Here is a 16,794-nt window from a genome sequence, read left to right as displayed (position 1 = left end):
TTTCTAGCTCCAGGTTTCTTGCTCCAGGTTTCTAGCTCCAGGTTTCTAGCTCCAGGTTTCTAGCTCCAGGTTTCTTGCTTCAGGTTTCTAGCTCCAGGTTTCTGGCTCCAGGTATCTTGCTCCAGGTTTCTGGCTCCAGGTATCTAGCTCCAGGTATCTAGCTCCAGGTATCTAGCTCCAGGTATCTGGCTCCAGGTATCTGGCTCCAGGTTTCTAGCTCCAGGTTTCTAGCTTCAGGTTTCTAGCTCCAGGTTTCTAAGCTCTTCTGTGTTTATTGTCTTTTATTATTATTATTAATAAACTAAGTTTGTCCTCATCTCTGCGTGTGTGTCCGCCCCTCTTGCCCGTCATAGCCCGCGCGTGACAGTCTGTTATTTACTTACATTGATTATATACCATGCTGCCCTATGTCTGTGGTTGTGCACTGCCATTGAGTATCTTAAAAGGTCTTAAAATAAATCTTAAAATAAATGTATTATTATTATTAAGTTATAACACAGTCTATGATGCCATGAACTGCATGTCATGTGATGTTTCCAAAAGTTATAATAGCTTAAAAGCTAAAAGCTTCGCTTCCCACGTGCATCAGTGAGCCTTGTCTGCCCATGATCCTGTCGCCGCTTTACCACTGTTCCTTCCTTGGACCACTTTTGATAGATACTGACCACTGCAGACCAGGAACACCCCACAAGAGCTTCAGTTTTGGAGATGCTCTGACCCAGTCGTCTAGCCATAACAATTTGGCTCTTGTCAAACTCGCATCCTTACGCTTGCCTATTTTTCCTGCTTCTAACATATCAACTTTAAGGATAAAATGTTCACTTGCTGCCTAAAAGATCCCACCCACTAACATGTACGGTGGTTATGATGGTCATAATGTTATGCCTGGTCGGTGTGTGTGTGTATATATATATATACACACCTTCTCATTCCATGGTTTTTCTTGATTATTTTTATTTTCTACATTGTAGATTAATACTGAAGACATCCAGACTATGAAGGAACACATATGGAATTATTTAGTAAACAAAAAGTGTTAAACAAACCAGAATATATTTTATATTCTTCAAAGTAGCCACCTTTTGCTTTGATGACAGCTTTGCACACTCTTGGCATTCTCTCAATCAGCTTCATGAGGTATCCACCTGGAATGGTTTTCCAACAGTCTTGAAGGAGTTCCCAGAGGTGCTAAGCACTTGTTGGCTGCTTTGCCTTCACTCTGCAGTCCAACTCATCCCAAACCATCTCAGTTGGGTTCAGGTCAGGTGATTGTGGAGGCCAGGTAATCTGACGCAGCACTCAATCACTTTCTTTCTTGGTCAAACAGCCCTTACATAGCCTGAAGGTGTGTTTGGGGTCATTGTTCTGTTGAAAAACAAATGATGCTCCTACTAAGCGCAAACCAGATGGGATGGCATGTTGCTGCAGAATGCTGTGGTAGCCATGCTGGTTAAGTGTGCCTTGGTTTTTGAATAAATCACCAACAGTGTCGGCAGCAAAGCATCCCCATACCATCACACCTCCTCGTCCATGCTTCACGGTGGGAACCACACATGTACAAACCATCCGCTAACCTTTTCTGTGTCTTACATAGAGACGGCGGGTAGAACCAAAAATCTCAAATTTGGACTCATCAGACCAAAGGACAGATTTCCACTGGTCTAATGTCCATTCCTTGTGTTTCTTGACCCAAGTAATTCTCTTCTAATTGTTGTTCTTCCTCAGAAGTGGTTTTTTTACAGTAATTTGACCATGAAGGCCTGATTCACGCAGTCTCCTCTGAATAGTTGATGTTGAGATGTGTTTGCTACTTATACTCTGTGAAGCATTTTTGTGGGATCTAATCTGAGATGCTGTTAATTGGCGGTTTCTGAGGCTGGTAACTCTGATGAACTTATCCTCTGCAGCAGACGTAAATCTTGGTCTTCCATTCCTGGGGCGGCCCTCATGAGAGCCAGTTTCATCATAGCGTTTGATGGTCTTTGCGACTACACTTGAGGATACGTTCAAAGTTCTTGAAATTTTCCGGATTGACTGACCTTCATGTCTTAAAGTAATGATGGATTATCGTTTCTCTTTACTTGGTTGAGTGATTCTTGCCATAATATGGATTAGAACAATAGTCAAATAGGACTATTCACTGTATAGACCTTTGTACAACCCTACCTCTGCACAACACAACTGATGGTCTCAAACACATTAAGAAGGCAAGAAATTCCAGAAATTAACTCTTGACAAGGCACACCTATTAAATGAAAACCTTTCCAGGTGGATACCTCATGAAGCTGATTGAGAGAATGCCAAGAGTGTGAAAAGCTGTCATCAAAGCAAAAGGTGGCTACTTTGAAGAATATAAAATATAAAACATATTCTGGTTTATTTAACACTTTTTTGTTTACTAAATAATTCCATATGTGTTCCTTCATAGTCTGGATGTCTTCAGTATTAATCTACAATGTAGAAAATAAAAATAATCAAGAAAAACCATGGAATGAGAAGGTGTGTCCAAACTTTTGACTTTTGATATATATACAGTATATATAAATATATATATTTTTTTTTTTTAATATATATATATATATATATATAAATGAGAGAAAGAGAAAGAGAGATCTCGTTCCCACCCCCTCCTTCTAACACCACAGAATAGAAATAATCTCTCTCACTTGCTTTCTTTATATAAATGTATACATAGAGAGAGATTTTGACATTTCTATTCTCTGGTATTAAGAGGTGCGAATGGGAATGAGTGATCTGTGTTTTCAACTTCAATAACTTCTGGACATTATTTTCAATAGCTTTAAAAAGTTGGAATTGCAATTTAAGGAGCTTCTCTGCTGTACAGTTGCTTCTGTTGGGTTTCCTGTTTGTAAGGGTTGATTTGGTTTATGCAAACAGCGAAACCGTCAGGAGTTTAAAGAGTTCTTTTTCATCTTCTAGATGTGGCTACCACTTGTCCAGATAAGAAGTCTGTAATTATGTACGTCACCTCCCTGTTTAAAGTCCTGCCCCACCGTGTGAGTTTAGAGGCCCTTAAGGAGGTTGAGACTCTTCCCCACACTGTAATATCTAAGGAGAAACACTTTCTTCAAACACAGCAGCGCTATTCCCAACAGGTAAGTCTGCTTTCCAAGATTAATGTGGAGCGGAAGAGATATTGTACGCTTTTGTTTCTTTCACAAAATAATAGGAAATCTGATCTGTACGCCAATTTAACCTGGTTACGGGCTATATTTAACTAGAAACTACTTTATAGAGTATCTGTGATATTGCTTAAGTGTTGGCATTTAAATTCATAAGTTGGGTCGTGGCATATCAAGATTAGCATAACCAATTTGTACAATAGCAAAGACGCTTCGAGACATACTATGTCCTGCTAAGCCTAAACAAAGATCATAATTCACTAGGGATGTAACGATACACTCTACCCACGATGCAATGCAATGCGATTCACAATACTGGGTTCACGATATGATTTAACTGAAATTGAAGACAAATTATGACAAAGTTTCCTTTTATTATTTCTTTAAAAAAAAAAATAATAATAATACTGTATTTGTGATTATCGTTTATTTATCAAAATTATAAATGCCTGTTTATTTCTGAGGTAGGTACAAACTATGCAAAACTATTTTAAATTAAGCCCAATTTGGCTGAAAAACCCAGAATTTGGCAACCAGGCGTATAGCGCCAGTGACGTCAATCAGGCGAGGTGTATAGCGCCAGTGCCCTCTGCTGTTTGAAGTGAATATCAATTCATTTAAATCGATTTGATAAATCGATCGATTTTTGAATCGGTTATTACCTGTCTTGTGGTGAATCGTTACATCCCTATAATTCACTAGCTAAAGTGGTCAACAAAGGTAGTGACTCACAATTTTTCTCCCTTAACCTAGTCATGTCCAATTACCCTGATTGCGTCCTCTATACTGATTCGACCCTTCACCGCTGACTGAGGACGCCTCTCAACTGACATACCCCCCCCCTCCTTCACGTACATGCTGCCGCCCAGCCCAGTCGAAAAGGCAGAGCTGAGATTCGATACGATGTATTCGGAACCCCAACTCTGGTGCGCTAGCGTACTTTACTGCTGCGCCACCTGAGTGGCGTGACTCACTGTTGTTTTTGAACATGCCTGCCAATGTCATAAAAAAGATAGTTATCCTGTATCTGTTGGCACAAGTGGTATGTAAGGTGGCCAGGTTCATACATAAGAGGCTGTTAACTTTAGTCATTCTAATGGCAAAGGAAATTACATATGTCAGCAATTTATTTACAAATGAGCTGTGCTGGTTTCCTCCAAGTACACTGCTTTCCTTCTGTCTCAGAAAAACTAACCAGTAGGTTGATTGGCTACTTTAAATGGCAACTATGAGTCAGTGAGATACACTAATGCACTGGTGTCTCAGGGTATATTCTTGTGCTGTTGTATGTTGGTCGGTATACAATCATGATGAGACCTTGCCCAAAATGTTTAAGGGTTTTAAGATAAGGGCAACTCAAGGACGATCAGTTGCCTTAATTGAAAACCAGCCCACTGCTGCTTTGTCTGGGTGATTTGGGGTTTTGTCTTGCTAAAAGCGTGACTTTCAGGCTAAAGAGCTTTTAAGCAAGATCTTTCTATATTGTTCACCACCAGTCCTGACCAGAAAGCTACTTTTTGCTACTTACAATGAGTATAGTGTTACCAGGCTGAGGTGCCTTATAAGAGTTTATGCTACAAGTGTGCCCAGGTGGCGCAGCGGGATATTCCACTAGCACACCAGTGCTGGTATTCTGAACTCCTTCAGTTAGAATCTAGTCTGTACTACCAGTTGGCTGGGTGCCACCTAGCTGGCACAATTGGCAGTGCCTGCAGCAAACAAAATTGGCCACTAAAGTCTGCTTTAGGTGCCTTGTAAGAGTTTATGCTACAAGTGTGCCCAGGTGGCGCAGCAGGATATTCCACTAGCACACCAGTGCTGTGATTCTGAACTCCTTCAGTTAGAATCTAATCTGTACTACTAAATTGGCACAATTGGCAGTGCCTGCAGCAAACAAAATTGGCCAATAAAGTCTGCTGGGTGGAAAAAGTTTGGGTGCTGTATAAGGACCCTGGTTAGCAGCCCAAGGCGCCTGTACAGAAGTAAAGGAACGCGGAGATCAGCGCATGACTCTTTGTGTGAGAGACTGGCCTCAACCGTGAATCCACTGAAGAATGGGCAAGAATAAGGGTTTGGTGGACTGCACACGCATCGGTGGGAGCATGTACACCCTCCTCTGACACATTTGGGGTCTCCAGCAGTGGAAGACGAATTGGCTACACTAAATTGGAAAGAAAAGGGAAAAAAATGCACTAATAAAACAGCAAAAAAAGAGTTCTTTGAAAACAAGGATAATGCTTTCTGTGAATTACATACACCAATGAGGCATAACATTATGACCACCTTCCTAATATTGTATTGGTCCCCCTTTTGCTGCCAAAACAGCCCTGACTTGTCGAGGCATGGACTTTTCTATCAGAACCAGCATTAACTTCTTCAGCAGTTAGAGCTACAGTAGCTCGTCTGTTGGATCAGACCACAAGGGCCAGCCTTTGATCCCTATGTGCATCAATGAGCCTTGGCCGCCCATGACCCTGTCGCTGGTTTACCACTGTTCCTTCCTTGGACCACTTTTGATCGATACTGACCACTGCAGACCAGGAACACCCCACAAGAGCGGCAGTTTTGGAGATGCTCTGACCCAGTCGTCTAGCCATCACAATTTGGCCCTTGTCAAACTCAATTAAATCCTCACGCTTGCCCACTTCTAACACATCAACTTTGAGGATAAAATGTCCACAGATGCCGTAATAAAGTGTTATACAGTGTTATTCACTTCACCTGTCAGTGGTCATAATGTTATGCCTGGTCTGTGTATTTTCCTTGCAGTAATAAAAGCTCTTTTTAGTATAATATCTAACACCAGACTGATTTTGCTGTCACAGCGAAAACCGCTTATCGTAAAACATTTGAGCTCACTGGAGGCTGATTTAATACTGCTGTCACCAAAGACGGCTGACCAAATAGTTCTGGCATTGTCAGGTTTCTTAAAATTCAAATGTTATTTTGTAAGTGCTGCTACAAGGCTCGTCTAAAATCCACCAATAGGAGGAAGGCAGAGAACAGAAAACTCATGTATGGAACGTTGTGACTTAGTTATGTTGTTTGGACGGGTGATTCATCAATGATTGACTGATCATTTAAATATCAACTTAATTAATCACGTTAATTCGTTTTGATGTGCGGAGTTTGCATGTTCTCCCCGTGTCTGTGTGGGTTTCCTCCGGGTGCTCCGGTTTCCTCCCACAGTCCAAAGACATGCCGCTAGGCTAATTGGAGACACTGAATTGTCCCATAGTTACCTAGCCGCTGCGATGCACAGACCAGTGCATTGTAGTGCCGGTCCCAAGCCCGGATGAATAGGGAGGGTTGTGTCAGGAAGGGCATCCGGCGTAAAAACTGTGCCAAATCCCGCCGGCGACCCCTAACGGGAAGAAGCCGGAAATGCCGACCCCGTAACCGAGAAACGGGACAAAGGCTGAGGAACAAGAAGAAGAATTCGTTTTGATGTGCACTTCGTTTTGAGGTTAACTTGACCCTACGACAATGTCACAACATCTAATATACACTGATCAGCCATGACATTAAAACCACCTTATTGTTTCTACACTCACTGTCCATTTTATCAGCTCCACTTACCATATAGAAGCACTTTGTGGTTCTACAATTACTTACTGTAGTCCATCTATTTCTCTACATACTTTTTAGCCTGCTTTTACTCTGTTCTTCAATGGTCAGGACTACCACAGAGCAGGTATTATTTGAGTGGTGGATGATTCTCAGCTCTGCAGTGACACCGACATGGTGGTGGTGTGATAGAGTGTGTTGTGCTGGTATGAGTGGATCAGACACAGCAGCGCTGCTGGAGTTTTTAAATACCGTGTCCACTCACTGTCCACTCTATTAGACACTCCTACCTAGTTGGTCCACCTTGTAGATGTAAAGTCAGAGACGATCGCTCATCTATTGCTGCTGTTTGTGTTGGTCATCTTCTAGACCTTCATCAGTGGTCACAGGACGCTGCCCTGGGGCACTGTTGGCTGGATATATTTTTGGTTGGTGGACTATTCTCAATCCAGCAGTGACAGTGAGGTGTTTAAAAACTCCATCAGTGCTGCTGTGTCTGATCCACTCATACCAGCACAACACACTAACACACCACCACCATGTCATTGTCACTGCAGTGCTGAGAATGATCCACCACCTAAATAATACCTGCTCTGTAGTGGTCCTGTGGGGGTCCTGAAGTGAAAAGTATGTAGAGAAACAGATGGACTACAGTCAGTAATTGTAGAACTACAAAGTGCTTCTATACGGTAAGTGGAGCTGATAAAATGGACAGTGAGTGTAGAAACAAGGAGGTGGTTTTAATGTTATGGCTGATCGGTGTAGATGCTAATAGATAGTTCTTATTACCATGTTTAGTTTTTTTATGGACAAAAATATGTGGACATGTGGAAAGTATGTGGCCACTGATTACTAGCTTTAATATCTACTAAACGAGTAATCAGAAGGTTGCTGTTTTAAACCCTGTTTCAACACTTCTAAAAATGCTGCATTGGTATAAAACTAAAACTAAAGCCATTGTTGGGCCCCTGAGCAAGGCCCTTAATCCTCAGTTGCTCAAAGTATAATCAGCCATAATTGTAAGTTACTTTTGGATAAAAGCGTCCACTTAGGCACTCAGGTGGCACAGCTGTAAAACACGCTATAGCTGATTTCTCGAACTCGAATCTCAGTCGGCTCGAATCTAAGCTCTGCCACCCGGCAGGCTGGGCGCCTGCACGAACAACGATTGACGATTGAGGATTCCTCATAACTGATGCAATTACGACCTCTGCTGGCTGATTGATGGCATCTGCACAGAGTCGAGGGATAATTAGGATCAGGGTGTGTCTCTTCGTTTACAAAGCTGATCCACATATGAACTCGCCTCGTGCTACTGCACGCTTGTCGGAGGGGGTGTGTGTTAGTCACGGCTCTCCTCAATCAAAGAGGAGGTCAACATAAGTACAGAGGAAGCGTAATGCAATCGGATACTTGGATACGACTTGGAGGAAAATTGGGGGTGCATTTGTTCACTAAATGTCCACTAAATGCTGCAAATGTAAATTCTCCAGTTTGTTTTGAAGGGCCCAGTCAAGCTAGAACACAAATGGGCCTTTCACAAATTGTGGCCAGGTTAAAAGCATATGATTAAAATTAAAACATAAAATATAATTAATTTGTTAGACTGGATAGCATTGGATATGGCTGAAATGCAAAAACACAGTAATTAGAAGTATCCAATTAATTTTGCCATACCATGTACCCTTGACTGTAAATGTATTTGTTATCTAGTATTTCTTTCAGCAGCACAACACTCCCTTTGATATTTATTTTTCTATTAACTCAGCGATGTCTTATCTATGATTTTTAACAAACACTTGCACACGGAGACTTGGAAATATCTGCCTCACCCCTCCTTCTTGATTTTTAAAATCCACACGTTCTTTCATTCCTTTTGTGCAGCATGTTTACTTACGTCCTTCAGTTCTGTTCTCTTTATATTTCGCTTTGTCATACTTCAATTTTGCTTTGGTTTTCTTTTCCTCTCTCAGATCACCGTCAGCGTTGCTCATGGTCAAGTACGTAGCCCTTCTCCTTCGAATAAGCTACGCTACAAAAGCTATGCTTTCACTCAGGCTGCGTATGTTAGGTCACCTGAACAGACAAGAAAAAAGCCCACCACACTGGTTAGTCTTTGCAGAACGTTGTGTGTTGTGTGATGTGATTAAAATGTTGTGTATTCTATACAGGTACAGTGGTACCTTGAAACTCAAAGTCAATTGGTTCTGGGAGTGGCATCGAGTTTTAAAGGCGTTTCAAGGTATTTTTTCCCATAAGGATGTATGGGGAAACCTGTTAATGTGTTCCATGGTTTTGTGGAACTGCATATATTTTAGACTAATGTAAAATAATGGGGTTGTTTTTGACACTCAAACACTGAAAATAACACAAATATTTGCACTAAGCCTAACGTGACTTATTGTACTAAAACGAGCAAGGAATTTCATTAGTGGACAGAACTTAAGAGCAATAATAATTAAGAGAGGTTTAGTGTCTCTATGTCATAATTTTAATCCATTAAGTCACATTAGGCTGTTTTTAATGATAAGCGTTTTAGACTCTCTTTAAAAAAAGCTGATTTTTACAATTTCTTAGCACCCTGAGCTATAACACAAGTTTAAAAGTGAAACAGGAAAAAATCCAGCTAAACAATCCAGCCAAACACAGATACATGTGGAGCTTTCGGACTGGATTTGACACACAAATACAGATTTGTCTCATATGCGCACTTTGATGACGTTTTACTGCAATCAAGCCGAGCGCTGAACAAAGCGGCCGTTCACTGTTCATTTGAAATTAAGTAAATAAATTTTTTTTAAAAGGTAAACATGTTGAGGTTAAGGGTACACATTTGAATTTAGGGGACATTGAGTTACAAGGTACCACTGTATTTGGTTCCAACCTCACAGCAAGAAAGACCTGGGTTTGATTGCCCGGTCTGGCAACCAGTGCCCTTTCTGTGTGGAGTTTGCATGGGTTTCATCTGGATGCTCTGGTTTCCTCCCACAGTTCAAAGACATGCAGTCAGGCCAACTGGTGTGTGTGTGTGTGTTTGCCCTGTAAAGACTGCCAACCTGTACAGGGTGTTTCCTACTTTTCACCCAGTAAATCAGATCCACCATAACCCTGATTTTAACGTCATGTTTTACACACTTTGGTTACATTCATGACAGGACAGGTAGTTACTGGTTACACATAATTCATCAGTTCACAAGCTTAATGTCAAACACACTCATGGACAATTTAGTATCTCCAGTTCACCTTACTTACATGTCTTTGGACTGTGGGAGGAAACCGGAGCTCCCGAAGGAAACCCACGCAGACACAGGGAGAACATGCAAACTTCACACAGAAAGGACTCTCTTCTGATTTGGGGTTTTATCTTTCATCAGTGTAGATCATTTACATTTAGCTGACAGTGTTTAAAGTTTATCTGTAGTTTAGGGCACTACTTTAATCTGTTGTAACAGCAGCATGGTCACTGGGTGTTATCAGACGAGTAAAACCCCCTAAACATAAATACCTTTGATTAAAGTGGCCCAGAGGAAAAACCAAAAAAAATCTGACAATGCAACATAACAACATAAGCAACACATAATGTTTCTAAAAATGCTGCACTGGTATAAAATTAAAACTTAAAATACAGTATATTAAACTGAGGTTTAAGGTTGTGTGTCAAAATTGGTAGTCGTGCTATGTCGATGATTTCTGCAAATTTTTCCATGACGGAATGATTGCAACTTGAACTACTCAGTTTGTAGAGACTTAAAGTTGCTTAGATGTGGCTTAGAAAAATCTGTTATGCTTTCTGAGATCTGTACAGAATTTTCTTGACTTTCTTATTAATCTACGCTGATCAGCCATAACATTAAAACCACCTTCTTGTTTCTACACTCACTGTACATTTTATCAGCTCCACTTACCATATAGAAGCACTTTGTAGTTCTGCAATTACTGACTGTAGTCCATCTGTTTCTCTGCATGCTTTGTTAGCCTCCTTTCATGCTGTTCTTCAATGCTCAGGACTCTCCCAGGACCACTACAGAGTAGGTATTATTTGGGTGGATTATTCTCAGCACTGCAGTGACACTGACATGGTGGTGGTATGTTAGTGTGTGTTGTGCTGGTATGAGTGGATAAGACACAGCAGCGCTGCTGGAGTTGTTAAACACCTCACTGTCACTGCTGGACTAAGAATAGTCCACCAACCAAATATATCCAGCCAACAGCGCCCCGTAGGTAGTGTCCTGTGACCACTGATGAAGTTCTAGAAGATGATTGATCATCTCTGACTTTACATCTACAAGGTGGACCAACTAGGTAGGAGTGTCTAATAGAGTTGACAGTGACACAGTATTTAAAAACTCCAGCAGCGCTGCTGTGTATGATCCACTCATACCAGCACAACACACACTAACACACCACTACTATGTCAGTGTCACTGACATCCACTCCCTAAATAATACCTGCTCTGTAGTGGTCCTATGGGGGTCCTGACTATTGAAGAACAGGGTGAAAGCAGGCTACAAGTATGTAGAGAAATAGATGGACTACAGTCAGTAATTGCAGAACTACAAAGTGCTTCTATATGGTAAGTGGAGCTGATAAAATGTACAGTGAGTGTAGAAACAAGGAGGTGGTTTTAATCTTATGGCTGATCAGTGTATGTTGTATGCATAGGTGGCTCGGTGGGTAGCACTGGAGGGAACATGTGCCTCCTTGGATGAAATCTGGGTCAACATCAACAGAAGACTAATCGACTATGCTAAAAATTGGGAGAGAAAGGGAAAAAATCCATGAATAGTATAAAAGTTTTTGCAAAAACTAAAGGGAGGTAGGCAACAGCGAGGTGATTTTGCCATACATTAAAAAAGTTACGATCATTCCAAAAGCATGGACTTTTATATGACATCGCTCCCTGTTTGTGGATATAAAAATCTGATGCAACCTGAAGTAAGATGTAGAAATCCCCCACAGTCTTCCACTAATATAAAATACCACATTCATTCATCTTTATTCACCTCTATTTATCACCCACATATTGGTCTGATGGGAAAAGCAAACTCCTACATCAGCATTAATTCAGAGCATCATGGCAGTAATTGAACTGATGATGATAAATGTGTACGCTGAAATTAAAGTTCCTCTGGCCTTTAGAAACGATGCACCGTAGAATCTGAGTCTATGACACTGTGAACCAAAGAATACTTGAGTAGACTCAAGTACCGTTATTAGCCAACTTGCTGTTTCTAGACTCACTGTCCATTTTATCAGCTCCACTTACCATATAGGAGCACTTTGTAGTCCTACAATTACTGACTGTAGTCCATCTGTTTCTCTATATACTTTTAAAACTGTTTTCACCCTGTTCTTTAATGGTCAGGACCCCCACAGGACCACTACAGAGCAGGTATTATTTAGATGGTGGATCATTCTCAGCACTACAGTGACACTGACATGGTGGTGGTGTGTTAGTGTTAGTGTGTGTTGTGCTGGTATGAGTGGATCAGACACAGCAGCGCTGCTGGAGTTTTTAAATACACTCACTGTCCACTCTATTAGACACTCCTACCTAGTTGGTCCACCTTGTAGATGTAAAGTCAGAGATGATCGCTCATCTATTGCTGCTGTTTGAGTTGGTCATCTTTTAGACCTTCATCAGTGGTCACAGGACGCTGCCCACGGGGTGCTGTTGGCTGGATATTTTTGGTTGGTGGACAATTCTCAGTCCAGCAGTGACAGTGAGGTGTCTTATCCACTCATACCAGCACAACACACACTAACACACCACCACCATGTCAGTGTCACTGCAGTGCTGAGAATGATCCACCACCCAAATAATACCTGCTCTGTAGTGGTCCTGGGGGGTCCTGACCAACAGCTGAAGAACAGCATGAAAGGGGGCTAACAAAGTATGTAGAGAAACAGATGGACCACAGTCAGTAATTGTAGAACTACAAAGTGCTTCTATATAGTAAGTGGAGCTGATAAAATGGACAGTGAGTGTAGAAACAAGAAAGTGGTTTTAATGTTATAGCTTATCAGTGTAGTCTTAAACACACAATTTCCTCGTGTATAGCATTTTTGTAATGATTTATGTACAGATTCTGTTCTAATGGCGCCATGTGCATGCTGGATGATTTTAATTGCCAAAAAACATCCCTACCTACTCCACATAAAATAAAATAATTTGCCTTTATAATATTTAATGTCTTAACTTTTACTATAACACTTTTTTTTAAATCTTGTACAGTCAACAGAAAGCCTGGAAGATATGTGGCCATCGCTCGGTACAAACCCAAACCGACTGGAGAGTTATCAGAATTCCCTGGAAGAGGTGCTGACCTGGCTTTTGACTGCTGAGGACAGCCTACAAGCTCAGCCACCCATTTCTACTTTTGTGGAAGAAGTAAAGGAGCAGTTTCACACTCATGAGGTAAGGCTTTTGGACTAAGTGAAAACAAACCAAAACTTTATAGATTAATAGGAATCATAAAGAGCAGATATTTGGTAAGAGCTGAAATGTCCAGGCTTAACGAAGAGTAATGAGGAACATCCAGGTTCATAGGATAGATTAAAAAAAGTAACTTCAGGTCCAGGATTGTGTGCAGAGAGGCTACAGATAGATATGTGGAGATGTGGTAAAGCACTGGTTATCTAAATAATAATAATAGTAATAAGTCAGATAAAGTTTCATAAAAGCAAAAAATGTGCAAGCGTAAGGATTTGAGCGAGTTTGACAAGGGCCAAATTGTGATCCATCTCCAAAACTGCCGCTCTTGTGGGTTGTTCCCGGTCTGCAGACGTCAGTATCTATCAAAAGTGATCCAAGGGAGGAACAGTGGTAAACCGGCGACAGGGTCATGGGCGGCCAAGTCTCATTCATGCACATGGGGAGCGAAGGCTGGCCCGTGTGGTCCGATCCAACAGACGAGTTACTGTAGCTCAGATTGCTGAAGAAGTTAATGCTGGTTTTGATAGAAAAGTGTCAGAATACACAGCGCATTGCAGTTTGTTGCGTATGGGGCTGCATAGCCGCAGACCAGTCAGGGTGCCCATGCTGACCCCTGTGCACCACCGAAAGCGCCAACAATGGGCGTGAGGAACTGGACCACGGAGCAATAGAAGAAGGTGGCCTGGTCTGATGAATCACGTTTTCTTTTACATCATGTGGATGGCAGGGTGCATGTGTGTTGTTTACCTGGGGAATGCACTATGGGAAGAATGCAAGCTGCCTGAGGCAGTGTGATGCTTTAGGCAATGTTCTGCTGGGAAACCTTGGGTCCTGCCGTCCATGTGGATGTTACTTTGACACGTACCACCTAACTAAGCATTGTTGCAGACCATGTACACACTTTCATGGAAACAGTATTCCCTGATGGCTGTGACCTCTGTCAGCAGGATAACACTATATTTGGAAGGTGGTCATAATGTTGTGTATATATACTCAGTTGGATATTTACAGTGCCTTGCAAAAGTATTCAGCCCCCTTGAACTTTTCAACCTTTTGCCACATTTCAGGCTTCAAACATAACGATATGAAATTGTAATTTTTTGTGAAGAATCAACAACAAGTGGGACACAATCGTGAAGTAGAACGAAATTTATTGGATATTTTAAACTTTTTTTAGAAATAAAAAACTAAAAAGTGGGGCGTGCAATATTATTCAGCCCCTTTACTTTCAGTGCAGCAAACTCACTCCAGAAGTTCAGTGAGGATCTCTGAATGATCCAATGTTGACCTAAATGACTGATGGTGATAAATAGAATCCACCTGTGTGTAATCAAGTCTCCGTATAAATGCACCTGCTCTGTGATAGTCTCAGAGTTCTGTTTAAAGCGCAGAGAGCATCATGAAGACCAAGGAACACACCAGGCAGGTCCGAGATACTGTTGTGGAGAAGTTTAAAGCCGGATTTGGATACAAAAAGATTTCCCAAGCTTTAAACATCTCAAGGAGCACTGTGCAAGCGATCATATTGAAATGGAAGGAGTATCAGACCACTGCAAATCTACCAAGACCCGGCCGTCCCTCTAAACTTTCAGCTCAAACAAGGAGAAGACTGATCAGAGATGCAGCCAAGAGGCCCATGATCACTCTAAATGAACTGCAGAGATCTACAGCTGAGGTGGGAGACTCTGTCCATAGGACACAATCAGTCGTACACTGCACAAATCTGGCCTTTATGGAAGAGTGGCAAGAAGAAAGCCATTTCTCAAAGATATCTATAAAAAGTCACCTGGGAGACACACCAAACATGTGGAAGAAGGTGAAACATGTGAAACCAAAATCGAACTTTTTGGCCACAATGCAAAACGTTATGTTTGGCGTAAAAGCAACACAGCTCATCACCCTGAACACACCATCCCCACTGTCAAACATGGTGGTGGCAGCATCATGGTTTGGGCCTGCTTTTCTTCAGCAGGGACAGGGAAGATGGTTAAAATTGATGGGAAGATGGATGGAGCCAAATACAGGACCATTCTGGAAGAAAACCTGTTGCAGTCTGCAAAAGACCTGAGACTGGGACGGAGATTTATCTTCCAACGAGACAATGATCCAAAACATAAAGCAAAATCTACAATGGAATGGTTCACAAATAAACGTATCCAGGTGTTAGAATGGCCAAGTCAAAGTCCAGACCTGAATCCCATCGAGAATCTGTGGAAAGAGCTGAAAACTGCTGTTCACAAACGCTCTCCATCCAACCTCACTGAGCTCGAGCTGTTTTGCAAGGAAGAATGGGCAAAAATTTCTGTCTCTCGATGTGCAAAACTGATAGAGACATACCCCAAGCGACTTGCAGCTGTAATCGCAGCAAAAGGTGGCGCTACAAAGTATTAACGCAAGGGGGCTGAATAATATTGCACGCCCCACTTTTCAGTTTTTTATTTCTAAAAAAAGTTTAAAATATCCAATAAATTTCGTTCCACTTCACGATTGTGTCCCACTTGTCGTTGATTCTTCACAAAAAATTACAATTTCATATCGTTATGTTTGAAGCCTGAAATGTGGCAAAAGGTTGAAAAGTTCAAGGGGGCTGAATACTTTTGCAAGGCACTGTATTGTGGCATTTTTGATTACTACTGTAGATTCTCTGCCCGCTTTATTAGTACTTTATTAGTCTGTGGACGAGATATACGTTACAATTGTGAATAGTATTGCCTTATTAAAACTGTCCGGTGAAAGCAAGAGACATGTAACGGACAGTCTACAAATAGTTATTCCCTTCTTCATACACCAGGTCTCAGCTTGCATCTCAGCATGTCTGGCAGATATTTCCTTGTTAATGTCAGCTCATCACCTGAAACTGAATCCCAGCGAGACTTAGCTGGATATATATTCCGGAAGATCTGACTCCATGCCACGTGGTAGTCATTGCTCCAAGATTAAACCATTTGAAAGTACAAACCTCTGTGTTGTCCTGGATGGCCAGCTGTCCTTCAGTGCTGTTGCTAACATGACAAGATCATACCGGTTCCTCCTCAACACACATATTCTTGTCCAGTGTGCTGTCATGATGAGGCTGGATTAGTGCAACTTCCTCCTGGCAGGTGTTCCCCTGTCAACTTTCAGACATTTAAATGTCAAACGGATCAGTGATCCGACTCCTGTTAGTCGATTCATTAGTTAGAATAAGAGAGAGAACCATCGGTCTGCAGTTGACGGGCAATGACTGGTTTTAGCGGACCGAGTAACTAGTGTGTATTTAGCATGTTTGATTACATCACTGATGGTTACCAGGATATCTAACAATTCTCCAAGAAAGAATGGGCAAATGTGTGTGCAAAGCTGGAAGAGACATAACTAAATAGAATAATGGCTATAAGACAAATTCCTTATAACTTACACTGATCAGCCATAACATTCTACATTCTTGTTTCTACACTCACTGCCCATTTTACAAGCTCCACTTACCATATAGAAGCACTTTGTAGTTCTACAATTACTGACTGTAGTCCATCTGTTACTCTGCGTACTTTTTAACCTGCTTTTACTCTGTTCTTCAATGGTCAGGACCACCACAGAGCAGGTATTATTTAGGTGGTGGATCATTCTCAGCACTGCAGTGACACTGACATGGTGGTGGTGTGTTAGTGT

The 16,794-nt window shown here is 41.6% G+C and overlaps 1 protein-coding gene across 3 annotated transcripts in view; it reads left to right on the top strand.

The window, feature by feature from the left end:
* The window catches only part of dmd (dystrophin), a 217,575-nt gene that overhangs the window by 28,886 nt on the left and 171,895 nt on the right, over positions 1–16,794 (top strand). For all 3 annotated transcript variants that reach the window (XR_010014843.1, XM_063010432.1, XM_063010433.1), the window contains exons 8-10: positions 2,941–3,116; positions 8,684–8,818; positions 12,946–13,128. Coding sequence is in view for 2 of the 3 variants with exons in the window: in XM_063010432.1 (XP_062866502.1) it covers positions 2,941–3,116; positions 8,684–8,818; positions 12,946–13,128 (494 nt within the window). In the remaining variant the exon portion in view is untranslated. The remainder of the gene's footprint in view (positions 1–2,940; positions 3,117–8,683; positions 8,819–12,945; positions 13,129–16,794) is intronic.

This window comes from Trichomycterus rosablanca, chromosome 15 (genome assembly GCF_030014385.1).
Source record: "Trichomycterus rosablanca isolate fTriRos1 chromosome 15, fTriRos1.hap1, whole genome shotgun sequence".
Lineage (NCBI taxonomy): Eukaryota > Metazoa > Chordata > Actinopteri > Siluriformes > Trichomycteridae > Trichomycterus > Trichomycterus rosablanca.
The sequence above is the reverse complement of the archived record's forward strand: the minus strand, read 5'-3'. Positions and strand labels throughout refer to the sequence as shown.